Source organism: Myotis daubentonii, chromosome 18 (assembly GCF_963259705.1).
Source record: "Myotis daubentonii chromosome 18, mMyoDau2.1, whole genome shotgun sequence".
In the NCBI taxonomy this organism is placed as follows: Eukaryota; Metazoa; Chordata; class Mammalia; order Chiroptera; family Vespertilionidae; genus Myotis; species Myotis daubentonii.
The window spans coordinates 29,686,207-29,711,481 of NC_081857.1; the positions used below are offsets into that span (position 1 = coordinate 29,686,207).

At 57.6% G+C, this 25,275-nt stretch overlaps 1 protein-coding gene across 1 annotated transcript; it reads right to left on the reverse strand.

Moving 5' to 3' along the window:
• Window positions 1–2,481: 2,481 nt before the first annotated feature.
• Window positions 2,482–25,275, reverse strand: ATP8B2 (ATPase phospholipid transporting 8B2). Its single transcript, XM_059674843.1, has 28 exons — window positions 25,040–25,275; window positions 22,398–22,465; window positions 20,177–20,235; window positions 19,715–19,828; window positions 19,485–19,583; window positions 19,216–19,277; window positions 19,044–19,116; window positions 18,702–18,772; window positions 18,485–18,564; window positions 16,655–16,813; window positions 16,294–16,382; window positions 13,924–14,120; window positions 11,299–11,507; window positions 10,413–10,456; window positions 9,943–10,108; window positions 9,602–9,790; window positions 9,338–9,453; window positions 9,086–9,250; window positions 8,892–9,003; window positions 8,648–8,753; window positions 8,378–8,522; window positions 8,005–8,188; window positions 7,642–7,865; window positions 7,303–7,386; window positions 6,738–6,983; window positions 6,449–6,587; window positions 4,631–4,761; window positions 2,482–4,453 (listed from the first exon to the last, which is right to left on the reverse strand). The coding sequence occupies exons 2-28, from the start codon at window positions 22,426–22,428 to the stop codon at window positions 4,175–4,177; spliced, it is 3,573 nt and encodes a 1,190-aa protein (XP_059530826.1). The 5' UTR covers window positions 22,429–22,465; window positions 25,040–25,275; the 3' UTR covers window positions 2,482–4,174.

The following is a 25,275-nucleotide window of genomic DNA, read 5'->3' on the forward strand; positions in this document are numbered from 1 at the left end:
CTAGCCCCAGTCAGAGTGCATGTGGGAGGCAACCAATTGATATGGCATTCTTTCATCGATGTGTGTATTTTTTCCTCTCTCCCTCCCGCCCTTCCACTCGCCCTAAAAATCAATAGAAAAATACCCTCAATTAAGGATTAACAAAAAGAAAATGGCAACAACTACAAACCTGTGAAATGTAAACGGATTAAATGCTCTAATCGAGACACAAATGGCCCAGTCGGCGTGGCTCAGTGGTTGACATCAACCTACGAACCAGGAGGTCACAGTTCAATTCCCAGTCAGGGCACATGCCTGGGTTGTGGGCTTGTTCCCCAGTAGGGGGCATGCAGGAGGCAGCCGATCAATGATTCTCTCTCATCTTTGATGTTTCTATCTCTCTCTCCCTCTCCCTTCCTCTCTGAAATCAATAAAAAAATATTAAAAAACAACAACAAAATAAACAAAAGAGAGAGGAGCTCATAGACACAGAACTAACCGATGGCTGCCAGATGGGAGGGAGGTTGAGGGGCTGGGTGAAAGACGTGAAGGGATTGAGAGGTACACTTGGGTAGTTACAAAACCACCATAGGATGTAAAGCGCAGCGTAAGGAATGTAGTCAATCATGTAGCTGGTATCGTGCCAGGTGGTGCGAGACGCATGGAGGGGGTGATCACTTTGTAAGTTACATAAATGTCTAACATGCTGTTCACTTGAAACTAATACACTATTAAATGCCAACTGTCATTGAAATTTTGTTTTAATTAAAAGAAAAAGCCAGCCGGAGGACAGAGTTTAGTGGTCAACAGAGTCAAATGGCTAAGGGATTGCAAGATCAGACCTGCACGTCTCCACGGGACACGGCCCGGAGAAGATAAGGGTGATTTCATGGAAAGCGTTCTGGGGGTGGGTACAGGAGAAGCTGACCGCAGGGAGTGGAATGAGGAAGAGGGTGAGGACGTGGACACAGATCACAAAACGGTGTACAGGGGTGAGGAAAGGGCTCAGTGAGAAACAACTTGAGCATGCTCATTTCGTGACGGGAAGAATCAGCGGAGAGGGAGGTGGAGGGAAGAGAGGACGGGGGGGGGGGGGGTGGAGGAGGTGGGGGAGTAGAGGAGCCAGAGCACAAACAGGGGGGCCCAGGCTTTGCTTCTGCCCAGTGACACTTGTAGGTGACAGGACGCTGAAGCAGCCGTTTTCCTCTGGGAAGTGGAGGCAGAACCATCTGCTGAGAGAAGGGGAGGAGGTGGTGGGAGGGCGCGGAGGAGAGGGGACGGTTAGGAGTCAGCAGGGGGTCGGAGAATGGGTGTCACTGGCCGTTCCTGGGCAGAGTGGTTCGTGTCAGACCACAGGCTCTGAGCTGGGCTGGGGAGGAGCTGGCGACCAGAAGGCCAGGCAGGAGGCCGTGCCGGGAGCACAGGTGGAAGGCGCAAGGAGGACATGGAGGGTCAAATGCCTGAGTGTGACATTTCAGAGGTGGAGCTGCTCCCGGGGGCCGTGGATGTCCGTGTGTTACAATAGGGGTGGGGAGGTGAGGGAGGGGAGGGTTACAGTCAGAATGAGGAAGAACCAAGCCAGGGCGTCAGGCAGACTTCTCACCGCAGTCAGAGAAGGCACTGGGGTGATGGTAAGGGGGAAACCGGAGATGGTCGGACCGGAGCCCAAGTCCTCAGTGAAAGAATTAGCAGATCAAGGGAAGAACACGGGAATCTGAGTGGCAGGAGGCTCAGAGGAAGCATCTTTGTACAGAGATGGAAGGAAAATGTCTAGAAGTGGCAATGAGCATAAAAGAATGCTGCCCCCACCTGGCTGGCGTAGGTCAGTGGTTGAGCCTCCACCTATGAACCAGGAGGTCATGGCTCGATTCTGAGTTGGGGCACATGCCCGGGGTTGCGGGCTTGTTTCCCAGCAGGGAGTGTGCAGGAGGCAGCAGATCGATGATGTTTCTATCCCTCTCTCCATCTCCCTTCCTCTGTGAAATCAATAAAAATATATTTTTAAAAATTTTTCTGCAGTCTTGCTTATACTATTTAGGTCCCTTGATAGTCACTTCTATGAAAAGCCAGGAAGATGTTTGTCTGTGAGGCTGATACTAATGGATAAGGTATGGGGTAAAAGCAAAAAAAAACACAAACAAAAACGTAAAATATTTACCTGGTACTTCCCCTGCATATACCCACCCACTTGGCACGTATTACAAAGGAAAGGTTGGCTTGTGTTCGAAAAAGGGACCAGTTCAAGGTCCAAGGCACGAACACACAGTCGCTGTGATGTGCCTCTCGGCCCCGCCCACTGCCCCATCGTCCAGCTGAACTGGAGTCTGGGAGGTGTGCTAACAGAGGGGCTCACCCTACCAGCCAGACTGTCTTCTCCCCTCAGCCCAGATCCACCCATCCCGTTCCTGCCTGTCTGACCTGGGCACCCTGGTTCAAGAAAAGGTTTCTCTCTTCACATTGACCATGTCTTGATGACACATCAGAAAAGAAACAAATCACACATTTCTCAGAAACTGAAATTTTATAAAAAGGCATTTTTCTCTTATATCCATAAAATGATATAATTTTTCCAAGTATAGAAATATGTCATAAATTATACAGAATGTTCCTTAATTACAGTTCAATGCAACTTGGTACTTTCCTCCCTCCCTAAAAAATGAGAGAGAACCAAAAAAATAATATATAACTGTATATATATATAGATAAATTTATATTTATATAATAGACAAACCAAATATGAAAAAAAATCATTTCCTCTTTGGTATAAAAATCAGACTCTCACCTTGAGACACACAGAAAGACATGATGTTGGGTTTGTAAACGGTGTGGCCCTAAGGGATTTCCCTGTCGAGCTTTCCCTCCCCCCATCGGAGACCCACCCACCCTGCCTCACCGCAGCCCGCCCGCAGCTCCATGGGGCTCCACTTCATGGAATGTCCAAGATCTCTGTACCCCACCCCCAGCCCGCACCATTCCTGAGGACCCCTCCACCAAAGCCGAGGAAAGGATTCTTCCCAAGACGAATGGAGGAAGGAGAGGCGCCGAGGCTCCAACCAGCCCCGTCCAGACCACGCCCGGCACCCAGCAGCGCCCCCACACCCGGGCACGGCCTCCACCACCTCCACCCCGGTGCCAGCCGGCGGGTGGGCCCGTTTACCAGAAGGGAGAAGCAGAGGCCAGCTTCCCCTTTCGGGCCACCTCAGGTCCTGGGGTACAGGTGCAGGAAAATGCCAGATGAGGAGGGAGAAGGGAGTCAGAGGGACTCTGCTAATGGACTTGAGTCTACATTTAAAATGAAACAAAACCTTTTTTTAGGACTAAACTTCATACCCAGCTCTTGGCCGGAGAATGACAGGGTCACTATCCCAGGCTCCAGCCCCATGCCAGCAGGACTGAGGAAACTGGGAGTGGATATGTGAGTGTGTTGGGGGAAGGGGCAGCTCTTCACTCCCAAGGTGAGGAAGGAGACAGACCAAACCCTCCTCTGGCTAACAGGCACCTCCCTCCTGGTCAGCCTCTCTGCCCCTCAGCCCCTGGAGGGCCCGCCCAGAACTGCAGCTCCTCCCAAACCACTCCACAACTGCCAGGTGGGCACCCGTGTGCGCCAGCCTCCTCTTTTCCAGGAGAGTTAAGACACCGACCACTACATAGAAGTCACTTAGAGGCCTCCTCCACTTGCCAAATAAAAAAGACAAAACCAAACTAGACACAAACACAAACCAAGGAGAGACATACCCGACGTGAGGGGCCCAGAGGCCCCAACAGGTCTCTGGCTTCCCGGCATGATACATTCGTATGTAATTCAGGAACAGGGCCTCGAGGGCCCCTGGGGAAGGGGAGTAGAAAAATACAGAGACTCGAGTCTCCCTGTGGGCTCCCGGGCAAGGCAGGGGCAGACCCAATCTCTCAGTTTCTTCTTCTGTTTTTGGTTCCACATCTGGTCCCCCCGGGGCTGGTTCCAGATGCCAACCCCCGACTCTGCTCGAGGCCTGCCCCTCCACCCTCCCAGCTGGTGGGAGGGCCCCTGGCTGGAATGTCCCAGACGCTTCTGGTGGGGCCAGCAGGACAGAGTCCACCAGGGGAGATGCCTGGGAGAGGCAAGGCAGGAGGACCTGCAGCTACGACACGGTCCTCTCGGTGGCCGGCCTGCCCTGTGAGCTCTGATCACTGGCACGGGGCAGAGAGGTCCCAGCCCTCATCCCTTGAGGGGCTTGTCGGCCCCTCCACCGGGACTGCTGGCGCTGTCACTCTTCTTCCTGCGCAGGCTCTCGATCCAGCTGGAGCTGGAGCGGGTGGTGAAGCTGGAGAGCGCCAGGGAGCTGAGCCGCATGTTCTTGCCCGACATGATGAGCTCCCCGAAGCCCTCCTGGTGGGAGAAGGCGTAGCCGGAGCGCCGGGACCCTGTGCGGCCCACCCGCCGCATGCAGCGGTGCTGGGCCTTCTGCTTCTTCCTCACCAGCTGGGTGTAGCGGACCTGGCGGGGGTGGGGAAGCACGAGGAAGGAGTGGCCGTCAGCGTGGCTGCGTCAGACACCACCACCGAGAAGGGACCCAGAGCCCCCAGGACAGGACTGATGGGGACCACCACCAACACGCGAGGCACGAAGCCCAAAGCCGCAGCTGCGTGCGTTTATGCCAGAAGGGCTGCTCACCGTGTCAGAGAGATCGGGCTTCAGGTTCAGCTTGAGGAATCGGAAAGCGACCACAGGCAGGACGCAGACGACCGTGGTGAGCGCGATGGTCAGCCACACCGTGGGCTGGGCCAGGGTGTTCTGCGCGTTACCTGAGAACGCAGAGGAGTCAGGGGCCCTGGGAGTCACAGGGTGGACAGCTCCCCCACTGCCCCCAGGCTCACAGCCTAAGTCATCCTGGCTTCCGGCTCCTCCCTGCTCCCCATAGAGGTAGCTCCAAATTTGACTCTCGCTCCAAACTCCCCCCAAAACTTCAGGCCTGCTTCTCTAACTGCCTTAGTTGACATCGCTGTTGAACCTCTAACGGGCATCTCCATTTCTAATGGCCAAAAGTGAACTATCGTTCCCTCCACCCCAACCTGCTCCATGTGCCCCGCTCCAGAAAGGCCAGCTACCATTCCGCTGCCACCACCAACAGCCCAAAAGCCACCTCTGACTTCTCTCGCACACTGCGCCTCCGATCCGCACACCGCGCCTCCGATCCGCGCACTGCTCCTCCAATCCGTTGGCTCCACTCCCAAAATGCCTATGGCTCCCACCACTGTTCACTGCACTGCAAGCCACCCCTGCTCTCACCCGATTACTGCTGGAGCCGCCTTTCCCTCTCCACTTTATCACAGTAAGAGTGATCCTTTAAAACATGTCAGCTTATGTATCTATTAACTTATAAACCGTGTGTCTCTCTCACTGAAATATGAAACCCAGGATTCTGCCAGTTTTGTTAACTGCTGCATCCCCAGCATCCAGAATAGGGGCTGACCGAAGGCCCATTGGGTGAGTAAATGAAAGATCTCAAGAAAATGCCAAAAGTGCAAATGCACCTTTCACCTCATGCCTCCCAACCAGCCCGTTTGCCACCCACCACAGCCACCTTGTCACCGGTTCTGAACAGCCTCACACTCGGCCACTGCAGCAGCTTCCTCAGCGGCCACCACTGCCAGATCCATCTCTCTGAAGTAATCCTTTGCTGTCATTCCCCACTCTCTCCTCCTCAAAAAACAAAAAGCCCTGGCCAGTTTGTCTCGGTGGGGAAGCGTTGGCCTGTGGACCGAAGGGCTCCAGCTTCGATTCCCATCAAGGGCACGCACCTGGCTGGCAGGCTCCTCCCCGGCCAGGCCCTGGGCAGGAGGCAATCAATCGATGTGTTTCTCTCACATCGATATCTCTCTGTCTTTCCCTCTCTCTTCCCCTCTCTCTAAAAATCAATGGAAAAATATCTTCGGGTGAGGATTAGAAATAAAAATAATAACAATTATTATAATAATTTAAGAAAAAAAAGGCTCCTGGCACGTCATTCTGACGCCTTGAACGTCCGACCTTCCACGGCCTCTCTTCCACTGTTCTCAGTGGGGGTTCCCCGCCGCCCTGGCTGGAGCTCTCTCCCTGCCCGAGAAACAAGTGGCCCTTTCACACTTTCAGCTCCCTGACTTGGAACCCAACTCCCCGATCCTGGCACCACTCACAGCAGCCTCCTGTGTGGGACTCTCCCTGACCACCCCACATGCAGTCGCTTTGCTGACCATGACGCCGGCCAGCCCTCGTCCTCCTTCGGGCCTGACGGCGTACAGCCTAGCAGGGCTGTGCTTCACGTTCATGGGCATGGAGCCCTCTGAGGGCAGCACCGGGGTCAGACACACCCAGCCTTCCCCCAGCACCTTGGAGAACTGGCACCTGAGGAGCACCCAGGAACTGCTCGCGGAGTGCAGACCGGCTACCTGCCCTGTGAGTCCCAGGACAGTCGTGACACCCCAGTGATTCCAGGGGAAGCCAGTGACTCACCCACAAACCGGAACTGGTTGGGAAACATGTCGAAGAGCCCATTGCTGTGCATGGCAAAGAGAATGGCAAAGTAAACAGCCACGCTGCCCCAGATGAAGAAGTGGTTGATGGCCGTCCAGTAGCCCGTATCCAGCCCAATCTGCAACAAGCAGGAGCTGTCACAGGCAGAAGGAGGAGCACCCCAAAACCTGTCCCCTTCCCAGAAACAGAACTGCCGTGCCCAGGGCGGCCCCAGGACAGGAGGCTCACTCCTTCCAGAGGTGAGGGCAGGTCCCCAACTGCCTCTGACCTGCACGCTGACCACAATGACCAGCGACGTGGCCACAGTGACTGCGAAGGACTGGTAGTCGGCCAGCTGGGTGCCGTCGTCCCGGGTGGCCTCCGCAAACACTCCGTAGGGGATGAAGAACAGGAGGACGGAGGTGTAGATGCCCTGGGCGATGCAGATGAAGAATTCCCGCTTGTTGAAGAGGAGGTTCAACTGGCCCGGCTCGTACAGCTTAGGGTACTCCATGCTGCGCTGCTCGGGGACGTCCTGTGTGGGGAGCCCAGGTCACACACGGGGCCTCAGAAGCGGCCGTTCTGACTGGGCAGGCTCTGTCCCTGCCTCCTGCTTTCTAAGTTCTTTGACACTAGATCTAACTTCCAGCCAACTGCCCCCGATCAGTCTTTGCCCAGCCACCCAGGGGAGTCACAGGTCAGCGGTGGCTGAGAGGAAGAACACCCGCCAGCTGGGAAAAGGCCGTGCCAGGGCCACAGGCAGAGGGCACACGTCACACGCCCACCTCTGTCAGCCTGACTCCTCACAGCAATGTCTTTCTCCCCATCCTGCGTGATCATCACACTCCCCGTACCTGATCGAAGACCCCCATGGCCAGGACTGGGAGGGAGGTATATACGATGTTGTAAAGGGTGATGAAATACTGGTCATAGACGGTCTGGAAAGAAAACGGGGAGAGAGAGGAAAGAATATGTCACCCTTCTTCACTACAAACCAGGCAGAGGAAAACGGCGATGTGGTGTATACGGAGCCCCAAGGAATTTTCTGGAAGTCGCGCCCAGTAGCGCGACTTTTTAAATGCATGAACCAGAAAAAGCTAGGCCCTAAGGGATTAAGCTTTGAACAGAACAGATACAATCTCTGACTTAAGGAACTTACAGACAGACACGCCGGTGGACTACGAGCTCACTACCTGGGCTGAGAAGCCGCAGAAGAAGCCAAACCAGAAGTGGACCATGGTGAAAGCAAAGTTCTTGTAGAAGAAATAGCAGAGGAACTTGCACATGCGCAGGTAGGACCAGCGCCCGTGCACCAGCAGGAGGCGCTGCAGAAACTTGAACTGGGAGAAGGCGTAATCTGAGGCCAGGACAGCCTGGATCCCTTCTTGTCCGCTGATGCCCACACCAATGTGAGCCGCTGCAGAGACAAGAGGGGACACGAGGGTGAAGATGGCCACACACCTGAGAATCCCACCAACTCAGAGCCCCGTCCCCCCACTTCAGGGGCCCCTCCCTCCACCCTCCCACCAACCTACACATCTACACACGACACTCACTTTTGATCATGCTGACATCATTGGCTCCGTCCCCAATGGCCAGCGTCACTGCCTTCTTGTACTTCTTCACCAGTTCCACCACCTGCGCCTTCTGCAAGGGCGTCACCCGGCAGCAGATGACAGCTTTGCAGGCACAGGCCGTCTCCAAAAACTCCAGCTCCATGTCGGCCTCCAACGCATGGGCCTGCGACACAGAGAGCCTGAGAGGCCCTGTCTTCCCCAGGAGAGACTGGGCGTCAGCCTCGCCACGTCCCCTTAAAGACCACAGCCCCCCAAAGTCGAGGGAAATCAGAACAAGGTAAGACCTAAACGCCATTCGGAGAGAAGTGCCCTCTGGAAAAACACTGCCCAAACTAAGGATGGCGACACTCACCAGACTGTGTCCATTGATGACCAGGGCGTACTCCCCAGCCACGGCCTCCAGGACAGAGGTGAGCTTGGGAGAGGAAGGGTTGCCGTGGCAGGTGAAGCCGTTGCCGACGGTGCGGGACGGGTCCACCATCTTCTCCCGCGCCTTCCTGCGGAGGGATAACGGGACCGTGGTCTCCCTGACAGGAGCGGGGATTCCGGCCCAGTCAGGGTCCAGGAAGCCCCCCCGACCCACGTTCACAACACCGAGCACCCGCCGGCTCGGCCCCTTTACCTGAGCTCCTCCCGCACCTCCAGGACGGTGTGGCCAGTGACCACGAACACCTCGGACATGTCGTCCGTCAGCATCTTGCAGGAATAGCCAATGTTCACAGCCGTCTCTACCAAGAGAGAACGCAGGAGCTACGAGCAGGCCCCCAACAAAGTCAGCGCCTCTCCTGCCCGACGTCCTGGGCTCATGCAGGACCCGAGGGGGCTGCTGTCCAGATGCCACTGCCTCTGCCCCACTGGGCTCTCACCTTGTTTGTCTCCGGTGAGCACCCAGATCTTGATGTTGGCCAGTGTCAGGAGGGCTATGGTCTCTGGAACCCCTTGCTGAAGCTTGTCCTCAATGGCCGTTGCGCCCAGCAGCTGCAATACCACAAGGGTCCCTGGCACGAGTCCCAGACCCGAGCCTTCCTGGCTCACCCTTGGCCCATTCCGTAGCCCGTACCATCATGTCGCTCTCAATCTCCTCGTACACGCTGGCCAGCCTGTCCTCCCGGCTGTCCTGGGCCAGGCTGGCCTGGAGCCGTCTGTCAGCCCACTCCTCATAGTGCTCTTCGTCCAGGTCCTTGTAGGCCAGCACCAGGGTCCTCAGCCCTTCCCCTGCGTATTCCTGGAGGCAGAGTCAAGAACGTCACCCCTCGCCCCCTCCACACGGCGAGTAGTAGAGCCACGGGGCCCCTCCTCGCCTCACACCTACATTCAGGTGGTCGGTGGTGCTGTGCAGCAGCTCCTGGGTGGAGGGGTGGAGTCTGTCCAGGAGGATCGTGTCAGCCCCTTTGCAGTACAGTCGGATCTTCCCCTCCGGATTTCGCACTGAGTGAGGAGGGGGAGAAAGGCCCAGAAAAGCTCAGGCAGGTGCAGGCCCCCACGCCACCATATTAACAAGGGTCCCCCAGCACACCTCACCCATTCCACACGTGCCAGCTGCCCCGCGCCCTCCAGCGCCCGGGCCTGGCCTCACCTATGACCGACATCCGCTTCCGGAGATTGTTGAAGTCCAGGATGGCCAGCAGCTGGTAGGTGACGGCTGTGCCCAGCTCATGGACAGTGATGGTCTTGGGGGTGCGGGAGCGGAACACGAAACCGAAGTTCCTGGCTGCAGTGACCAGGGCCCCCTCATCCGGGGACTGGGCTTTGTAGTACAGCTCCCCTGGGTGGGAGGGAGGACACCCGTGGTGTGAGTGGCCACCCTCTCAGCCCCGTGTCCCACCCAGGGAGCCCGGGGCATCCGCCGTGCAGAGCAGTCCCCTCGCTTGAAGGCCCGAGTCGGTAGGCGAGAGCGCAAGCCAGCTCCGCACTCACCTTCGTTCTTTTCCTCTGACATGACAGTATGACACAGGGAGAGGAGGCGGAAGAACTCGTGCACGTGGGGGTCCCCCATCTTAACAGCCTCCAAGAGGGTGGGGTCCCAAAATAAGAACTTCTGGTCGGCCAGAGGATTGAAGGAGAAGTCGACGGGCTCAGGCCTCTGTGGCAGGTAAGGGGGCGATCAGAAAAGGGTGGGTCACCAGGCAGCACCCCAGGAACGGTGCTGTCCCCACCCTGCTGCTGTTCCCCGCCCTTCCAACTCTCAGGAGGAGAGCCCAAGATCCTGCCCGCTGTGGACCTCAAAATCCCCAGCTACCAATTCTTCCTCGAAATACCCATTCCTCCACGCGGCTTCCACCTCCTGACCAGGTAACACCCTGCTCCAACGACACCAACTGTTCCTGGCCAGGCCCCGTCTAACCGGCAAACAGAATACACAGGAGCACTGCGGGGGCTGCGCCTACCTCTCCCACCTCAGCGTTGTGTCCCAGGGCATCGAGCACATCACCTGCACACAGCCAGGACGAGAAGCCACATCAGCCAGCGTGCCCTCCGAGCAAGGGGGGAACCTCAACACCCCCCCGGCAGGCACCCGAAACCCACAACCCGAATTGTTGAGCAAATGTCACACAGATTCACTCAAAGGACAGGCGGCAACAGGCACCCTGGATCCTTGGAACCCCAGGACTAAAGGTCATGGCACCCACTGCTCCCCATCCCGCCCCTGGGGCCCCGCCCCCACCGCCTGCCTCCCGGGGCAGCTCCTGTTTTATAGCCTTCCCCCAAGGGCTCCCAAGCCTCCCGGGGTGCCTCTCACCCTTTGGGCCTACACAGCAGACAAGGCCTCACACACTGGCCCTCGGGCCTGAGTTAGTACAGGAAGCAGTTGTAAGAACTCCCTCTGCATAAAAGTCAGACACCACACACCCTGCCCCAAGCCATCCCAGCAGCTCAGCCACAGGCCCCTGCCACAGGGCCACACTAGAAAGACCATGGTCACATTCCAGAGACTCACAAGGCCCCTGAACGGCAACACAGGGTGAGTCTAGCGCTCCACGGGGCGGCCAAGATCCAGCCTGGCCCGGACGCCCAGAGGCCAGCGTCAGGCTTCACCGCAAACAGGAGCTCCCCCACCGCCTGGAGCCGAGGCCGAGGCCGGGGAGAGGTCAGCAGGCAGGAGGGAAGCCCGGTCAGTGTCCGCTTCCGACATGGGACCCAGAGTGGACCCTTTCAAGGCCCCCCAGGCCCCGGTAGGAAAGAACTAAAGACCCAAATGTCAAGTCAGCTGTGGGAGCCCCAGGACCACTCTCCTTCCGGGCGAGCGGCGAGCCCCGTCCCGGCGGCGCCTACCGTAGCTGCGGCCGTGGACGGAGCACTTGCTGAAGACCATGATGTTCTGGGTGAGGGTGCCCGTCTTGTCGGAGAAGATGTACTCCACCTGGCCCAGCTCCTCGCTCAGGGTGGTGGTGCGGGCCTCCGCGGGCGTCCGCTTCCTCGTGCAGAACATCTTCTTGTCCCAGTTGATGAAGTAGCTGTGGCCCAGGCGAATGACCTCCACACTGCACAGGAGACAGGGGGTGAGGCTGGGCGGGGCAGGGAGGCGGCGCCCACCCACACAGGCCTCCTCTGCAGGCGCTCCGGCTGGTGACACCTGGGCACCTGGGCGGGGAAGGGCGAGGAGAGCCTGAAGGCGGAGCCGGCCACCTACAGCTGGCAAAGGAGGTCCCCGACCCCGACCCTCTGGTGCTCTCCACACAAAAAAGTGCAAAGGGTCCGGGCAGGCGGGGCAGACAGCACAGGCAGAGGAGGAAGAGGGGCTGGAGACAAGGCATTCGGCCAGTTCTTACCTCGGGACTAATAATACAGAAACCATGCAGAGAAAACAAGAGAAAGTGGGAGAGGAAAGGGAGAGAAAAGAGAGAGATAATGAGGGTCTGCGCGTGCCACCACCACAGGGGCCGCAGTGCGGGGGGAGCCGAGAAGGCGCTCGGCCCGCTCCTCACTGGCCACACGCAGCCGACACTCCTTCCGCCTGGCTCGGGGCTCCAAGCCCACCCCGACGCTGTGGCCTTCAGAGAGAACATGAGGCCAACGAGACGCTGGCTCCGGAAGGCAGGGGGGACCTCAAAGACCTGGGCAATGATTTCAGTTCACGGTGGCGGGGTGTTTTCAACATGCCAAGGCCTGCTCGCACCCTCTTCTCGGCTGGGCGTTTCCTTTGGGACGTGGACCGTCAGGGTTCTCAGAAAAGGCCCTGCGTGAGGTCCAGTGCAGCCAAGCAAGGGGGCCCCGGCTGGAACCCTGCTTATGGCCCGAGGCTGCTCTCAGGACCCAGTTACTAGGCAAACGCTGCGCTAGCTGGGAAGGCCTTCATGGCCGTTCTCACACTCAGCCGATGAAGCGCCACCCCGACCTCCATTTCCCCCAAACACACATACCGTGAACTTGATGAGACTTGGAAAGAAAACTTTCTTAGGTAGCTACTGTGGGCCTGAATACAAAACACCGAACAGTAAGGCCCAAAGATGGAACAATAATTAGGCTGGAAGCCAGAAAACACTTAGAGAGTACTGAAGAATCAGCGCTACAGTGACAATGATGGACATGCTGCCACCCAATGTTTGTAAAGTAACTAAATTTCTCAGCTATTTTCCAGTCCAGTATCTTCTATCACGGCATCCCTATGAAGACGGTGGACCAGGTATTGTTGTTCCCATTTTACATGAGAAAACTGAGGCCTCGAGTGATTGTGGATTTACCCGTGTCACGTAACTGAGACAGCAGGACCAAACCACAAACCCGAGTCTCCTCTTAATGTTCTAGGGGAGCCCGCAGCACAGGAACTCCATCTCCTACCACTGCCGCGGGCACTAGGATTCGGGGGCTGGGGAGATGGGAGGACTATCTGGGAGTCTGTGTGAACAGAGCTATGGCGTATGGGAAGAGCTCTCAGGCTCCATAAAGCATTTCCTTAAAAAGGTGCAGGTTCACTTAACTCAAGTGCAAGGCACTAAGTACAAAACTTCTCTCTTGGCCACTCTTCCTTCCTCTTCCTGTTCATTCTCACTGGGCCAGCCCTTGTTAACAGCTCCCTCAAGCATCCTAGACGTCTCCCTGATCCTATTCATGCACACCACTGTCTGCCAACGCTTCCTGAAATATTTAGATTTTTTTTTAGGAATCCTTTAATGGTTTACTAAGTACAAAGGTCAGAGGCAAAAATTCAAGACCCTCCACAGTTGGTAACCAACTCATGTTTCCGGCTGCCGGCCCCACAGCCAAACTGTCCCGTGCCCATTCCTAGACTCCCACCCCCAAGCCCGTGTTTCTAGCCCTCTCCCGCAGGCTGACCTTTCACCCGTCCCGGCCACCATTCAAAGCCCAGTTCAACCGCCACCTCTTCAGAGATGTCCTCCCTGATTAGCTGTGCAGGGAACAATGCATGGCCTGCACAGCTACGCCTCCCACACGGTATCTCAGTGTCCTACGAGGCTCGTCTCTCCCCTCCCCTAACGGCCCGCCGCTGCTGAAGGCAGAGGCCATGTTCCACATCTCTGCGTCCCTGGCTGTACACATAAGCCTGTAGGCTGGGCTCCTAAAACACTTGTTCCCATTTTGTTTTATAACGTGTTCACATCTTTCTTCCTTGCCTAGACTGAAGCGCCTACAGCGAAGGAGATCCATTCCTACCTCCTCCTTTGTATGTGCCACGCACCTAACATGCTTCTTTGCACAAAGTCAGCATGCAACAAACACGTGACAAATAAGCAAGTTTCCATCCTATACAGTCTGAAGTGCCAGGGAATGGTGAAGTTAGCTCTGCACACAAAGATAAACAAAGAACGTAACATGTTCACAGCAAAGGAAGAGGACACCACATTCCTGCTCGAGGACTTCACCTTCACAGACAAGAGAAGTTGGCCAAGGGACAGCCCCAGCTCCCTGGAGAGACCCCAGGCGCAGAAAGCAACATACCTGACATAGAGCGATATGGGCACGACGGTGTTGAGGATGATGATGTAGGACCAGAAGGAGAGGAAGCCAGAGAAAAAGGCACTGTCTACCGCCTCGTCCCAGGGCAGGTAGACCTGGAAGCGCATCCCGGCCTCGTGCTCCCAAATGGCATTGCCAATGGCCAGGATCACCCCCATGCAGACCAGGAATCCAAAAATCTGGGGAGGAATGAGAAGCAGAGGTGAGGCTGCGCCGAGGAAGCCCCCAAAATCAACTGCGTCCCAGAAGGCCGTCCCTCAGGCCTGATCCTGCAAAAGCGCAGGCACCTTTTTTTTTGTTAATCCTCACCGGAGGATAGTTTTCCACTGATTTTTAGGGAGAGTGGAAGAGAGAGGGAAAGACAGAGAGAAACATCGATGTGAGAGAAACACAATCGATTGGTTGCCTCCTGCACGCACTCCAACCAGGGCCTGGGCCTGCAACCGAGGTACGTGCCCTTGACCGGAATCGAACCCGGGACCCTTCAGTTGCAGGCCAATGCTCTATCCACTGAGCTAAACCAGCCAGGGCCAGGCAGCTTTAAAACGGTGGCACATGCCAGTGGGAAGCACCCAGAAGTGGCGACAGGTTCTAGTCTGCCACCCACATCACATGGCCTCCTCTCTGAACATTTCCCATCTGTCTGATGGGGAACTGAAATAGTTGTGCAGCTCCCCACCTGACACCCAGAACCCTTAGGAGACCTCAAAGATGATAAAAGTGGGAAGCATTTGAGATCTTACTTCCTGATATGTCCACAATGTTGCTCAAATAAACTCTTATAAAGATTTTCCACAGGCTTTTATTTTTAAAAAAGAAGAAAAAGGGGATGAAATTGGGAGAAAGCTGCTTTCAAAACTTCAGAAGAAACTTACTGGAAATCACCCATTTACTTGAGCTAAGCCTCCACAAGCCAACAACGATGCCAAATTTCTGTCATGCTCCTTATCTCAGATTGACCCCCTGCCCCGCATTTTTAAAATATGTTTTTATTCATTGCAGAGAGGAAGGGAGAGGCAGAGAGAAAGAAACATCAATGATGAGAGAGAATCACTGATCGGCTGCCTCCTGCACGCCCCACATGGAGGATCCAAGCCCGCAACCCGGGCACGTGCCCTGACTGGGAATGGAACTGTGACCTCCTGATTCATAGGACGACGCTCAACCACTGAGTCATGCCAGCCGGACATCCCCCATTTTTTAAAACCAGGAAACAAATCGCATTTTCAGAAATGTAGATTTCTCGATAGCCAAAAATCTTATAAAACTTGTAGTCCTTGAAGAAGAATCCTAAGAGAATTTTGGAAGTTAAAAGAAAAAAAATTGAGACCATTGTCTGATTTCAGACATCCATCTGCCAAGCTGTCTTCACTTTTTTTTGGTGGTTGTTCATTCTCAACTGAGGATATTTTTCCCATAGATTGTGAGGGAGAGAGAGTGGGAGGGAGGGTACAGAGAGGGAGAGAGAAACATCAATGTGAGAGAGACACATTGATTGGCTGCCTCCCACACGTGCCCAACTGACCGGGGCTGGATATTGAACCTGAAATCCAAGTACATGCCCTTGACTGGGAATCAAACCTGCAACCCTTGGTGCTTGGGCCAAAGCTCTAACCATTTTACCCCACGGGCCAGGGCTGCCTTCACTCCCGATGCTTTGAACAAAACAGGAACCATCCTGGTATACAAGAGCCACCAGGGGGCGATGCAAGCCTCTGCATGAGAGCCTTAACCCACTCTCCCAGGGGGAGGCTGTCTCATCGGAGGCTGGCCCAGCCTTTGCAAGCTGGCATGGGGTGGGGGAGGGAAGGCAGGCAGCAGGCAATGGGGGGGTGGGGGGGGTTGGGGAGGAGAGAAGGGGAGAAGAACCTGACAAGGAGCTCAAATTTCTAGCCAACAAGAGAAGGATTCGGGAATTGCCAAGAACTGAAATAGAAACTTTTCCTTCGGGATCCTTCACTCTGGGAAGGCAGGGGAAGAGCCCCCATTAGACCCCGTTCTCCATCCTCCAAATGGAAATTTTTCTTTTCATTCCTTCTCCATCCCCATGAAGGCCTCCTTGTCCCAGGCAAAAGCAAACAGAAGGTCACATGCTACACTAAGTCATCATCATCACTGGAATCCAGAGAAAGGAAGACTTGTTTCAGCTTTAAGTTGTTGATTCATACACGTTTTTTAAAATAATATCTGCCGAGTCTAAAAGGAACCTGAAATAAACACTGCCTTTGAGTGGCTGACCTGCCAGTGGCTTTAAAGCCAAAACCTGAAGCTTGGCTACTGACCAGGGAGGAGAGATGGGAGCAGAGGGAGGACCGGGAGGGCGCGGCAGGGAACCGTAAGTGGGAAGCTTACCCAAAGCACCAGAGTGTTCATTAGGCGATCAATGCTTGTTCTCTTGAATTTCGTCCTGCCGCTGTTCTGCATCAGCTTGGTGTCCGGACCTGCAAAGGAAGAGGAAGGGCTAGGAGAGCCAAATAAGGAACCTGCCTCTGGGCTCCTGCCCAGTCCCCAGGCGACAGGACATCAGCCTGGAAGGGAGGCACAGGCTGGATGGCCAGGGGGCCTGTCCTCAGGGCTGCAGGGTGTCGACCTTATTCATGGAACCAGCGCCCTCGGCTTCCTGCCAGCCTGAGGGAGGCGGCGGAGCCAGCCCTCGCCCTAGCCCTCGCCCTGGCCCTCGCCCTGGCCCGGCTTGCTCTGCGCGGAGGCTCACCGGCGAAGATGACCAGCCCGAAGCACCACTCGGTGTTGCGCAGCACGCAGCCCCGCAGCAGCATGTTCTGGTTGCTCAGGGGGAACTTGTTCTCCTTCCAGTACAGCGTCCCACTGAACTTGTCCAGCTTGTTGTTGGGGGGTTCGCAGATCACCTCACCTGCATGGGAGACAAGAGCGCCCCCGCTCAAGGGACCGTCTGTAGCTTGACCACGAGACAACAGGATAGAGGAAGCAGCGGAGGGAGAGGCTGTGAGGACATGGCCCATCCAGACACTGCTGGTCACTGTGAGCTGATGGGAAAGGAATGGGGCCACGTGAACTCATATTAAGAGAACACACACCCTTGGGCCCCGTAATCCCACTTGGGGACTCTGTTCTACAGAAATAAGAGCACGGGTCACAATTTGTATTGAAGCATTATTTGAACAGAAAGACTAGACACAACCGAAGGGTCAGTGAATCGTTGAGTAAATTATGACACATCAATTCTATGAAACAATATGCAGCTATAGAAAATGAAGTAAATTTTTCTATAGTGATGTGATAAGATAATGATGATGAAATTAATAGGTACGGGCAGGTGGCAGGGATTTGGGGACAGTATGATCCCACCGATTTATGTTTGTAAAAACGGAAAAAAAGTATGAATGAAATCACATTCAAGTGCCTGTCAAGCTGACTATTTAGGAAGGTAGGACTAGAGGACAGGAGAGCTTTTTTCCGTGCATGCTGCTCAGTTCCCGTGCATGCTGCTCAGTTCGTCTTGTTAAAGGAGTGTATAGCACACTGTTCTGAATTGAATAAGAATAAGAAATAAGAATAAGCTGAAATTCTATCAATATGCACAGCCAGGAGGGAGTTATCACCCATGAAGATCTCTTGAAATGACCATTAATTAAAAAATAAGTGGCCCTAACCAGTTTGGCTCAGTGGATAGAGCGTCGGCCTGCGGACTGAAGGGTCTCGGGTTCGATTCCAGTCGGGGGCATGTGCCTTGGTTGTGGGCACATCCCCAGCAGTGGGTGTGCAGGAGGCAGCTGATCGATGTTTCTCTCTCATCGATATTCCTAACTCTCTATCCCTCTCCCTTCCTTCCTATAAAAAATCAATAAAATATATTAAAAAAAAAATAAGTGGTAGTGCCCGACGGGAGTGGCTCAGTGGTTGAGCATCAACCTATGAAGCAGGAGGTCATGGTTTGATCCCCGTCAGGGCACATGGCCGGGTTGTGGGCTCGATCCCCAATAGGATGCATTCAGGAGGCAGCCGATTAATATTCTATCTCATCATTGATATTTCTCTCCCTTCCTCTCTGAAATCAATACAAATATTTATTTTATATATATATATATGTTTAAAGGTCATATATATGTTTAAATGAATATATATATATATTCATTTAAAAAATAAACATAAGTAAGTGGTAGCCACCTGGCATTCCTGACACCTCCACACTACCGACCCCCACAAGAGTCCAGGGATGCCCTAACCGGTTTGGCTCAGTGGATTGAGCGTCGGCCTGGGGACTGAGGGGTCCCAGGTTTGATTCCGGTCAAGGGCATGTACCTTGGTTGCGAGCACATCCCCAGTAGGGAGTGTGCAGGAGGCAGCTGATCGATGTTTCTCTCTCATCGATGTTTCTAACTCTCTATCCGTCTCCCTTCCTCTCTGTAAAAAATCAATAAAATATATTTATATATATATATAAAAAAGAGTCCAGGGAGCTCCATAACCATAGCAACAAGAAGCCCAAAGGAGGAAGTACAATTTAAATCCCAAAACCCGACCACCTCCTCTTCCTGAAAGGTACTTCTCCAAAATTACTCACCATCAAACTTGGCCAGCTTACTGATGTCTCCCAGCTCCCAGGTGACTGGGATCGCCTGGCGCACTTTCATGTTGGTCTCTCTGGAAGGACACCCACAGTCCTGCTTACCCAATTATTCTTAAAGGTGCACATCCCTCAGACCTGGGGACCTCTTTCCAAAACAAGCTTGGTACCCCTTCGGAGGCAGGAGAGGGGTGACACTAAGCATGCCACTCACCCATCGAGTTCTGCTGTCTCTATGTAGCACAACCCATGAGGCTCACTGCTGGAGAGGAGGAGGAGGTCCGCCTAGAGAGAAGACCTAGTGAGAACCCAGAGACCCGATCCTCCACCCCCCACGGGCTCTGTGGGGACCCTCCTTCCACCACGAATTCTTCGCTTGCTTAGTCCCAAGCATGGGAATGGCCAGAAAGCAGCCAGCCCCAACCACACTCATATGACACAGGAGCTTCTCATTCCAGAAAGGCTCCTCCCAGAGTGTTTAAGAGGCAGCACGAACCAGGAGAGGCTCATCCTTTCTGCCAAGGAAGCACCCTGTCGGCCTGAGGGGCACCCTTACCGCCACAAACTGGTTATTTTCTAGCTTGATGATGTCACCAACACAGACATTCATCCACTGCTCCTGCTGGAGGCTGAGGCAACGGGAAGACAGAGAGGAGGCTGTCAGCAGCCAGAGAATTTCCCGGAAACCCCTGTCCTCCCAAGGCCTTCCGTCCCCAACTGGCACTCACATTCCATTGATCAGCACCTGAGACTGACGGTTATTCACCTGGTTATCACTCTTGTGGCGGAACTGAAAAGGAGGAAACTAAGAATGGTAAGACACCTGCTCCTGCTCCCAGGGATGCAGATGCATCGGTGGCATGCAGAGCATGCTGGGTAGCAGCTATATATACCTGTTCACAGATCCACTCTCTCTCTGCCTCCCCCTCCCTACTCTCAGCCACAATATCATGAATCTAGCTGGACCAGGTAAGGGATGGCAATGGATACAACTCACATAGTCATCAGTGGCATCTTTAACAGCGGTGATGGTGAGGACAAGAACCAAAGGCACAATGGTGGTGAACCAGGACAGGGACGAGATCTGTGGGATCAACTGGGAAGAGGAAAGAGGAGGCGAGGCATGCCTCTGGGGCCCCTCCTGTGCCTTCTTCTCCCCTCGACCTTTCTCCTCCTGGACTGTATTTGGCCTTGGGAGTTGCCAAGGGTCTCCCACAGGTTACTTACCTGCAGAATAAGAAGGAACAGGAAGTAGGTATTGGCAACTTCCTGGAACTGCTCAAAGAGGTTGACAGGCAGGAAGGTGAGAATATTGTACTTGGAGGTCTTGATGCAGTTACTCTACGGCAGTGGGAGAGAAGACAATGAGGCAGCCTCCAACCCCAACCCAGACGCAGACGGAGGGTGCCTCTTCACCTACCCTGCCCCAGACCTCGGTCCCCAAAAGCCAGCACCCACAGGTGTGGGAGGGAAAAGAACAAAAGAGAAGGGAGCCTCCTGGGGTCACTGTAACCTCTTCACCGACAGGTGACAGGTGAAGGCATGAAAAATTCAGCACAGTAGCAGATGGAGTGGTGAGGAGGCTGCCTCCCGCTCCCCCAGCGCTCTCCAGTCCCCCACTCCTGCTCCTGCACCTTTCCCCTTTCCAGCTCGGGAGGAGGGTCTGAACAGTGGTCCAGAGCCACTCACCGCGTACTGGAATTTCTCATTGTATTCTCGGTCATTGGCCCGTGCCCTCCTTTCTTCTTCTGCAACGGAACAACACTGCAGTCAGGGGGAGCAAACTGAGGCCTGGCCCAGCAGCTGGCCAGGCGCGCCCCAGGCTGTGGGGTTTGCGCGGAGGGCCCTTGGTTCTGTGCGCAGTACAGTTTGAAGGAGTTAGTGCCACACCTGAGGTGTCACTAAATTCCTCCCTCTGGTCCACCTCTCACCACAAGCCTGATGGCTGGGCTCTGCAGGCATCACATTCACAGAACAAGATGCCTTCTTTCCTCACCAACAACCCTCAAGGTCTTCCACTGGGGGCTCGCGGTTCCTCTCCCCTCCCATTCATTAATTAGTGCCTGAGGCCTGTATGGTCCTGGGAATCCCAGAGGAATAGCAACTGGAGACAGAAGCTCCTTCCCCTGGGAACCCCTGCAGACCTAGCGGCAGTGGTACCGTCCTCTCCTACTGGGAGGTGGGTAGGTGGCAAGCCCGAGGGTCACAGTGCCCTGGAACTGCTCTGCGGCAGTATCCCAGCCCCATGTGCAGCCCCCCTACAGGAGCCTCTGCCTGTCACATGGCGGCAGCAGTGGCTTCTGACTGGCCTGCAATGACATCACCTAATTTTAAAGCTCATCTTCAAGTAGAAGGGGGGGTTCAGGGATATGGGTCATGCAGACGGAGACAGACATGAAGGAGAGCGGAAAACAGCTGCTCTCTAAATGTGTGCCATCTGCATACATGTCCCCTATTTAACACAGCTGTCGCTGAGGCTGAGTGACCCATGACCTACACCTATCCTGAAACTCTGCCGATCTGGGACTGTCGGCACCAAGTTCAGGGACAGAACACGGCGTGTCTTAGGAAGGGTTCTCCAGCCCATCCATCTCCCAGGGTCACGTTTACCACAGGCTGAAAAAGGGGGCATCCTGGTCTGGCAGTAAACATGATGCCTCAGTCCTGGAGCCAGAGCAGCATTCCACACCCCTCCCCTCGGCCATCACCCCTCACCCCTCACCCCCTCCCGAGACCCCTGCAGAGCTCACTGCAGCACTAAACCTCAGACCACCACATCCTCTGCCCCAGAGCCCTCCCTCTCAGACATCACTTTACTCCCAGAAACGTCCCCGGAGGGGACCCTCGGCTGAGACCTCTGCTCAGGCGCCAAAGACCATGCAAGGGGAGAGAGGGGCCGACCCGCCGAGCCAGGACCTCTGGGCGTGCAAGGAGAGGAACGGGGAAGGCTGGGGGCGGCTGAGGACAAGCGATGTCAGGGTGGGAGCGGGAATGATGGGCTCGGGAGAGCCGCCCGTCGCTGCCTCCCGTTACCTGTCCCCCAAGAGGGCTTCTTTCGGCTCCAGGAGGGGGGCGCCCCGGCCCGGGCCCACTTCTCCGGCATCTCCTTGGGGACTGTCATGATCCCGGTCGGAGCGGGGGAGGGCGGCCTGCTTGTGGGTCGGTCCTGGGGCTCAGTGGCGCCGATGCGGCGGCCCCCCTGGGAGGCGCAGGAGCTGCGGCCGCTCAGAGGGGAGCCCGGGCCGTCGGGCGCGCACCCCAACTGCAGCCCCGGCCATCCTCCCGGCCTCCCTCGCCCGGGGACGCCGCGCGCTCAATGACGCCGCAGCCGCCGGTCCGGACGGCCCAGCCGACACCGGAGCGGAGTGGTCCCGAGCCGCGCGCCCGCCCCGGCCCCGCCCCGCGCTCCCGGCCGCCGGGCAGCCGTCCGCCAGCGCCGCGTAGGCGAGAGCCTGGCCCCGCCCCGCCTCCTGTCCGGCCAATGCGGGCGCGGGACGACCGTGTTGTCGGGGGCAACCGCTTTGGTCCCACCCCCGCCCGCCCGCCCGCCCGCAGGAAAAGTGGGACCCGGGAGGATGAGAACGGAGGGAGACAGGAGGCGTGAGGACCGAGGGGAGAGGATGGGAACAGCTCCCCGAGCTCTCCCGGCCGGAGAAGAGGCTCCGGGTACCCCAAGAGAAGGCTCCCTGTGCAGGGCCGGTGGGCGGGCACTCAGCACCCTCCCAGGGAACGCACTCAGGGATCAAAGGGAAGCACGGGGTTCCCTAGGCTCCCCCAGGACGAGGCGCTCCCATCTACCCTCCGGCACACGCATCACCATTGTCCCCTCCCCTTTGCTCCCGGAGCCACAACCCCTACTATCAGGCGTCCCCGATAGTCCAGGGGACCCCCCAACTCCTGTCTGTCTTACCTGGGGGGCGCTTTTTTGCACACAGTGCCATCTCACCCAGCAAGGTCCCAGCAGTCCCATGGGAGGCCCTGCGGGAAGGTGACATGCGGGTGAGGTCGAGAGCCTGAGGGTCACCCTTCGTTCCTTTCTTCAGGCGCCTCCTGAAGCTTTCTGCCCCGGTTCTAGCCTTGCTCCTCCGTCCCCAGCCTTACCCCCCACTCCCACCAACACTCTGCTCCCATGGGTCCCTGGAGAAGGAGACTCGCTCCCCACGTGCCCCTGCCTGGGATCACACAGCGGGGCCGACCGTTCACAAAGAGCAAGACCTGCAGGGACAGGAGGTGGCAGAGAGGGAAGGCCAGGCACTGACCGGAGGGGCACAGCTCTCACGGGACCCATCCCAGGGCAACGGATGCCCCCAGGTGCCCTCCTCCCGGCAATGAATGGTGCCTGTGTTTACTGGAAAGCAGAATTTCCACCCGAGGGTGGGGTGCGGTTGAGGGAACACCAGCCAGGAAACACCTGGCAGAGCATCAGGAAGCAGGGTGGGCAGGCTCTACCCTTCTCACAAGTCATAACCCTCCACCCCCTCTCCCCGTTGGGGGCTGTCATGGTCTCCTGCGGGGGAGCTCGCGTTAGAAGCCCGGCCTTCACGTCCTGCAACAGTCACCACCTTCCTGGGCAAGCAAGGCTCCCCCACCCCAGGAGGAGGTGCCCTCTCCCCCCCACCCCCAGCCTGTCCTGCCCGCCTGGCACTGGTGCGGGCTCCAGAGCATCCGTCAGATGGAGCGCTGCGTCCTTCCTCCCACCTGACAAGGTAAAAGTTCGGGCTTCCGAGACAGGGTCCCAGAGCCTCGCCCGACCCCCAGCCTGGTCCAGAGGACACTGCCAGCCAGTGCTGGGTCCTCCATCACCTCCTCTTTGTCCGCACGGGGCACACCCCGCCAGCCTTCGGCCCCCAGAGGTACTAATTGCCCGTCTGCCAGCCTCTATAATCACAGACGCGGCCGCAGCCTGTCGCCCACACCAGTTGTCTCTTCGCAGACAGACGCCCTTCCTGAGCCCGATCAGGCAACGCTGAGACCCACAGCCCTCTTCCTCCCGGCCCTCCCCGGCCCTCGCCGGCTCCAGAAGGAAAACCTCATCCACATTTTAGAGATGCCAGGCCGCCCCAGGGCCCCCGGCCAGGGTCTCCACCCAGTCTAGAGGGTGAGTCACGGAGGGTGGGGTGTGAAGGGGACCATGAGGACAGGGTGCAGGGTGGGCACCTCCAGGCCCCAGCCGGCCCCACCCTTCCCAGGAGGCCGGCCAGACGCTCTCAGCCCGCAGGTCTGGGTTCGAGTCCTGCCGAGTTCAGGAGGGAGCGGCACCGCTCTGGGGAGCCGGGAGCCTGGACACTGGCCGGGGAAGTGGCTCAACCTCCAGGGCCCCGGGGAGACCGGACCCCGTCCCCTACGGGGGCTGTGCTGGGAGGGGAGGGAGGGGAGACCGCGGACAGGGGCTCTTCCTGCCCCGGCCCGGCCCGGCCCCCTCCGCAGCCGCGTTGGGGATAAAAATAGCCGCCTCTGGGAGGGAGGCAGAGCTCCACCGAGGAAACCCTCCTCCTGGGCCTGGCCCGCTCCCTTCCGCCCATCCCGAGCCCGGGAAGCTGGCGGAGGGGACAGGGGTCTGGAGGGCCGGGCAGGGGACCCCCCGCCACCTGCCGCCACCCCGGGACGGAACCGGGACTCGCCGCCCAGCCCGCCCCCCGCCCCGGCTGCTCCTCACCCCCCTCCCGCCTCCGGGCCCCGAGCCCGGGACCGCGCTCCTCGCCCGCCCCCCGCTTTGCGCAGCGCCCCGGCCCCGCCGCGCCCCCGGCCCCGGCCCGGCCCCATCCCCGGGCCCCAGCCCCTTCTCTCCGGCCACCTCCTCCGGCCCCGGCTCGGCCGTCCTCCCGCATCCCCGCCCGCCCCCGGCCCCGCGCCCGGCCTCACCTCAGCGCTCGGCGCTCGGCGCCCGCCCCGGCGGCCCCGTCCTGCCCATGCCGGGGGCTGGGGCGGGGGCGCTCGGCTCGGCTCCCCGCGGGCTCCCGCCCCCCAACTGCAGCCCCGCTCCCCCCGGGGCCTCGGCCCGCTACTTTGTGTCAGTTTCGGCCACGGCGGGGCGGAAGTGACGGCGGTGGCGGGAGAGGCGGGGGGCGGGAGTGGGTTTTGGGGAGAGGGCGGGAGGCGGGAGCCGCCATCTTGGTGCCGGGCAGGGGGGTCCCGGCCCCTCGCGCCCCGCCCACGGCCGCCGCAGCGTCAGGAAGCACCCAGGAGGCGAGAGGTCTGAGACTCGCTTTATGCGGAAGGAGGGGCTGGGGAGCCGTCTTCTCGGCTAGAAGGGCCCCTCGGGGGGCAGGGGGGCCGGGGAGCCGGGGAGGGAGTGCCCCAGCGCCGGGCCCTTCACCCGCTCCTCCCCTGCTGCCCGGGTCTCCCCCGCTCGCCCGGCTCAGCTCCTGGATGGCAGCCCGTCCTCGAGTGACAGCCGGACCGTCTCCGCATCGGGGTGCCTCCTCCTCTTCGCCTCGCTCTCCCCCCCCTGCCCCCCCTCCCCCGGTCTCGGGGCGCTTGGATGTCTGTGTCCCACGGCCAGCCCCCCACCCCGGCCCCCTTGGTGGAGGCCGCCCCCCCCCCACCCCGTACCTTCTAAGAGGAGGGGGAGCTAATGCAGGGGCGGAGGCGCCGAGGTTAGGGGACCTGGGAGTCAGACAGTGGGACCCAGGTTCGGAGCTAGTCCCCACCACCAGGCAGATTTCTGGCTTCCCCAGTCCGGCGTCCGGGGGGGCGCACCCCCTGGCGGCCGCAGGGAGGACTGCGTTCCTGGGAGCCCGCAGGGTCCCCAAAGGGGCTTGTGGGACCTCAGGCTCCTCCCGGGCGGC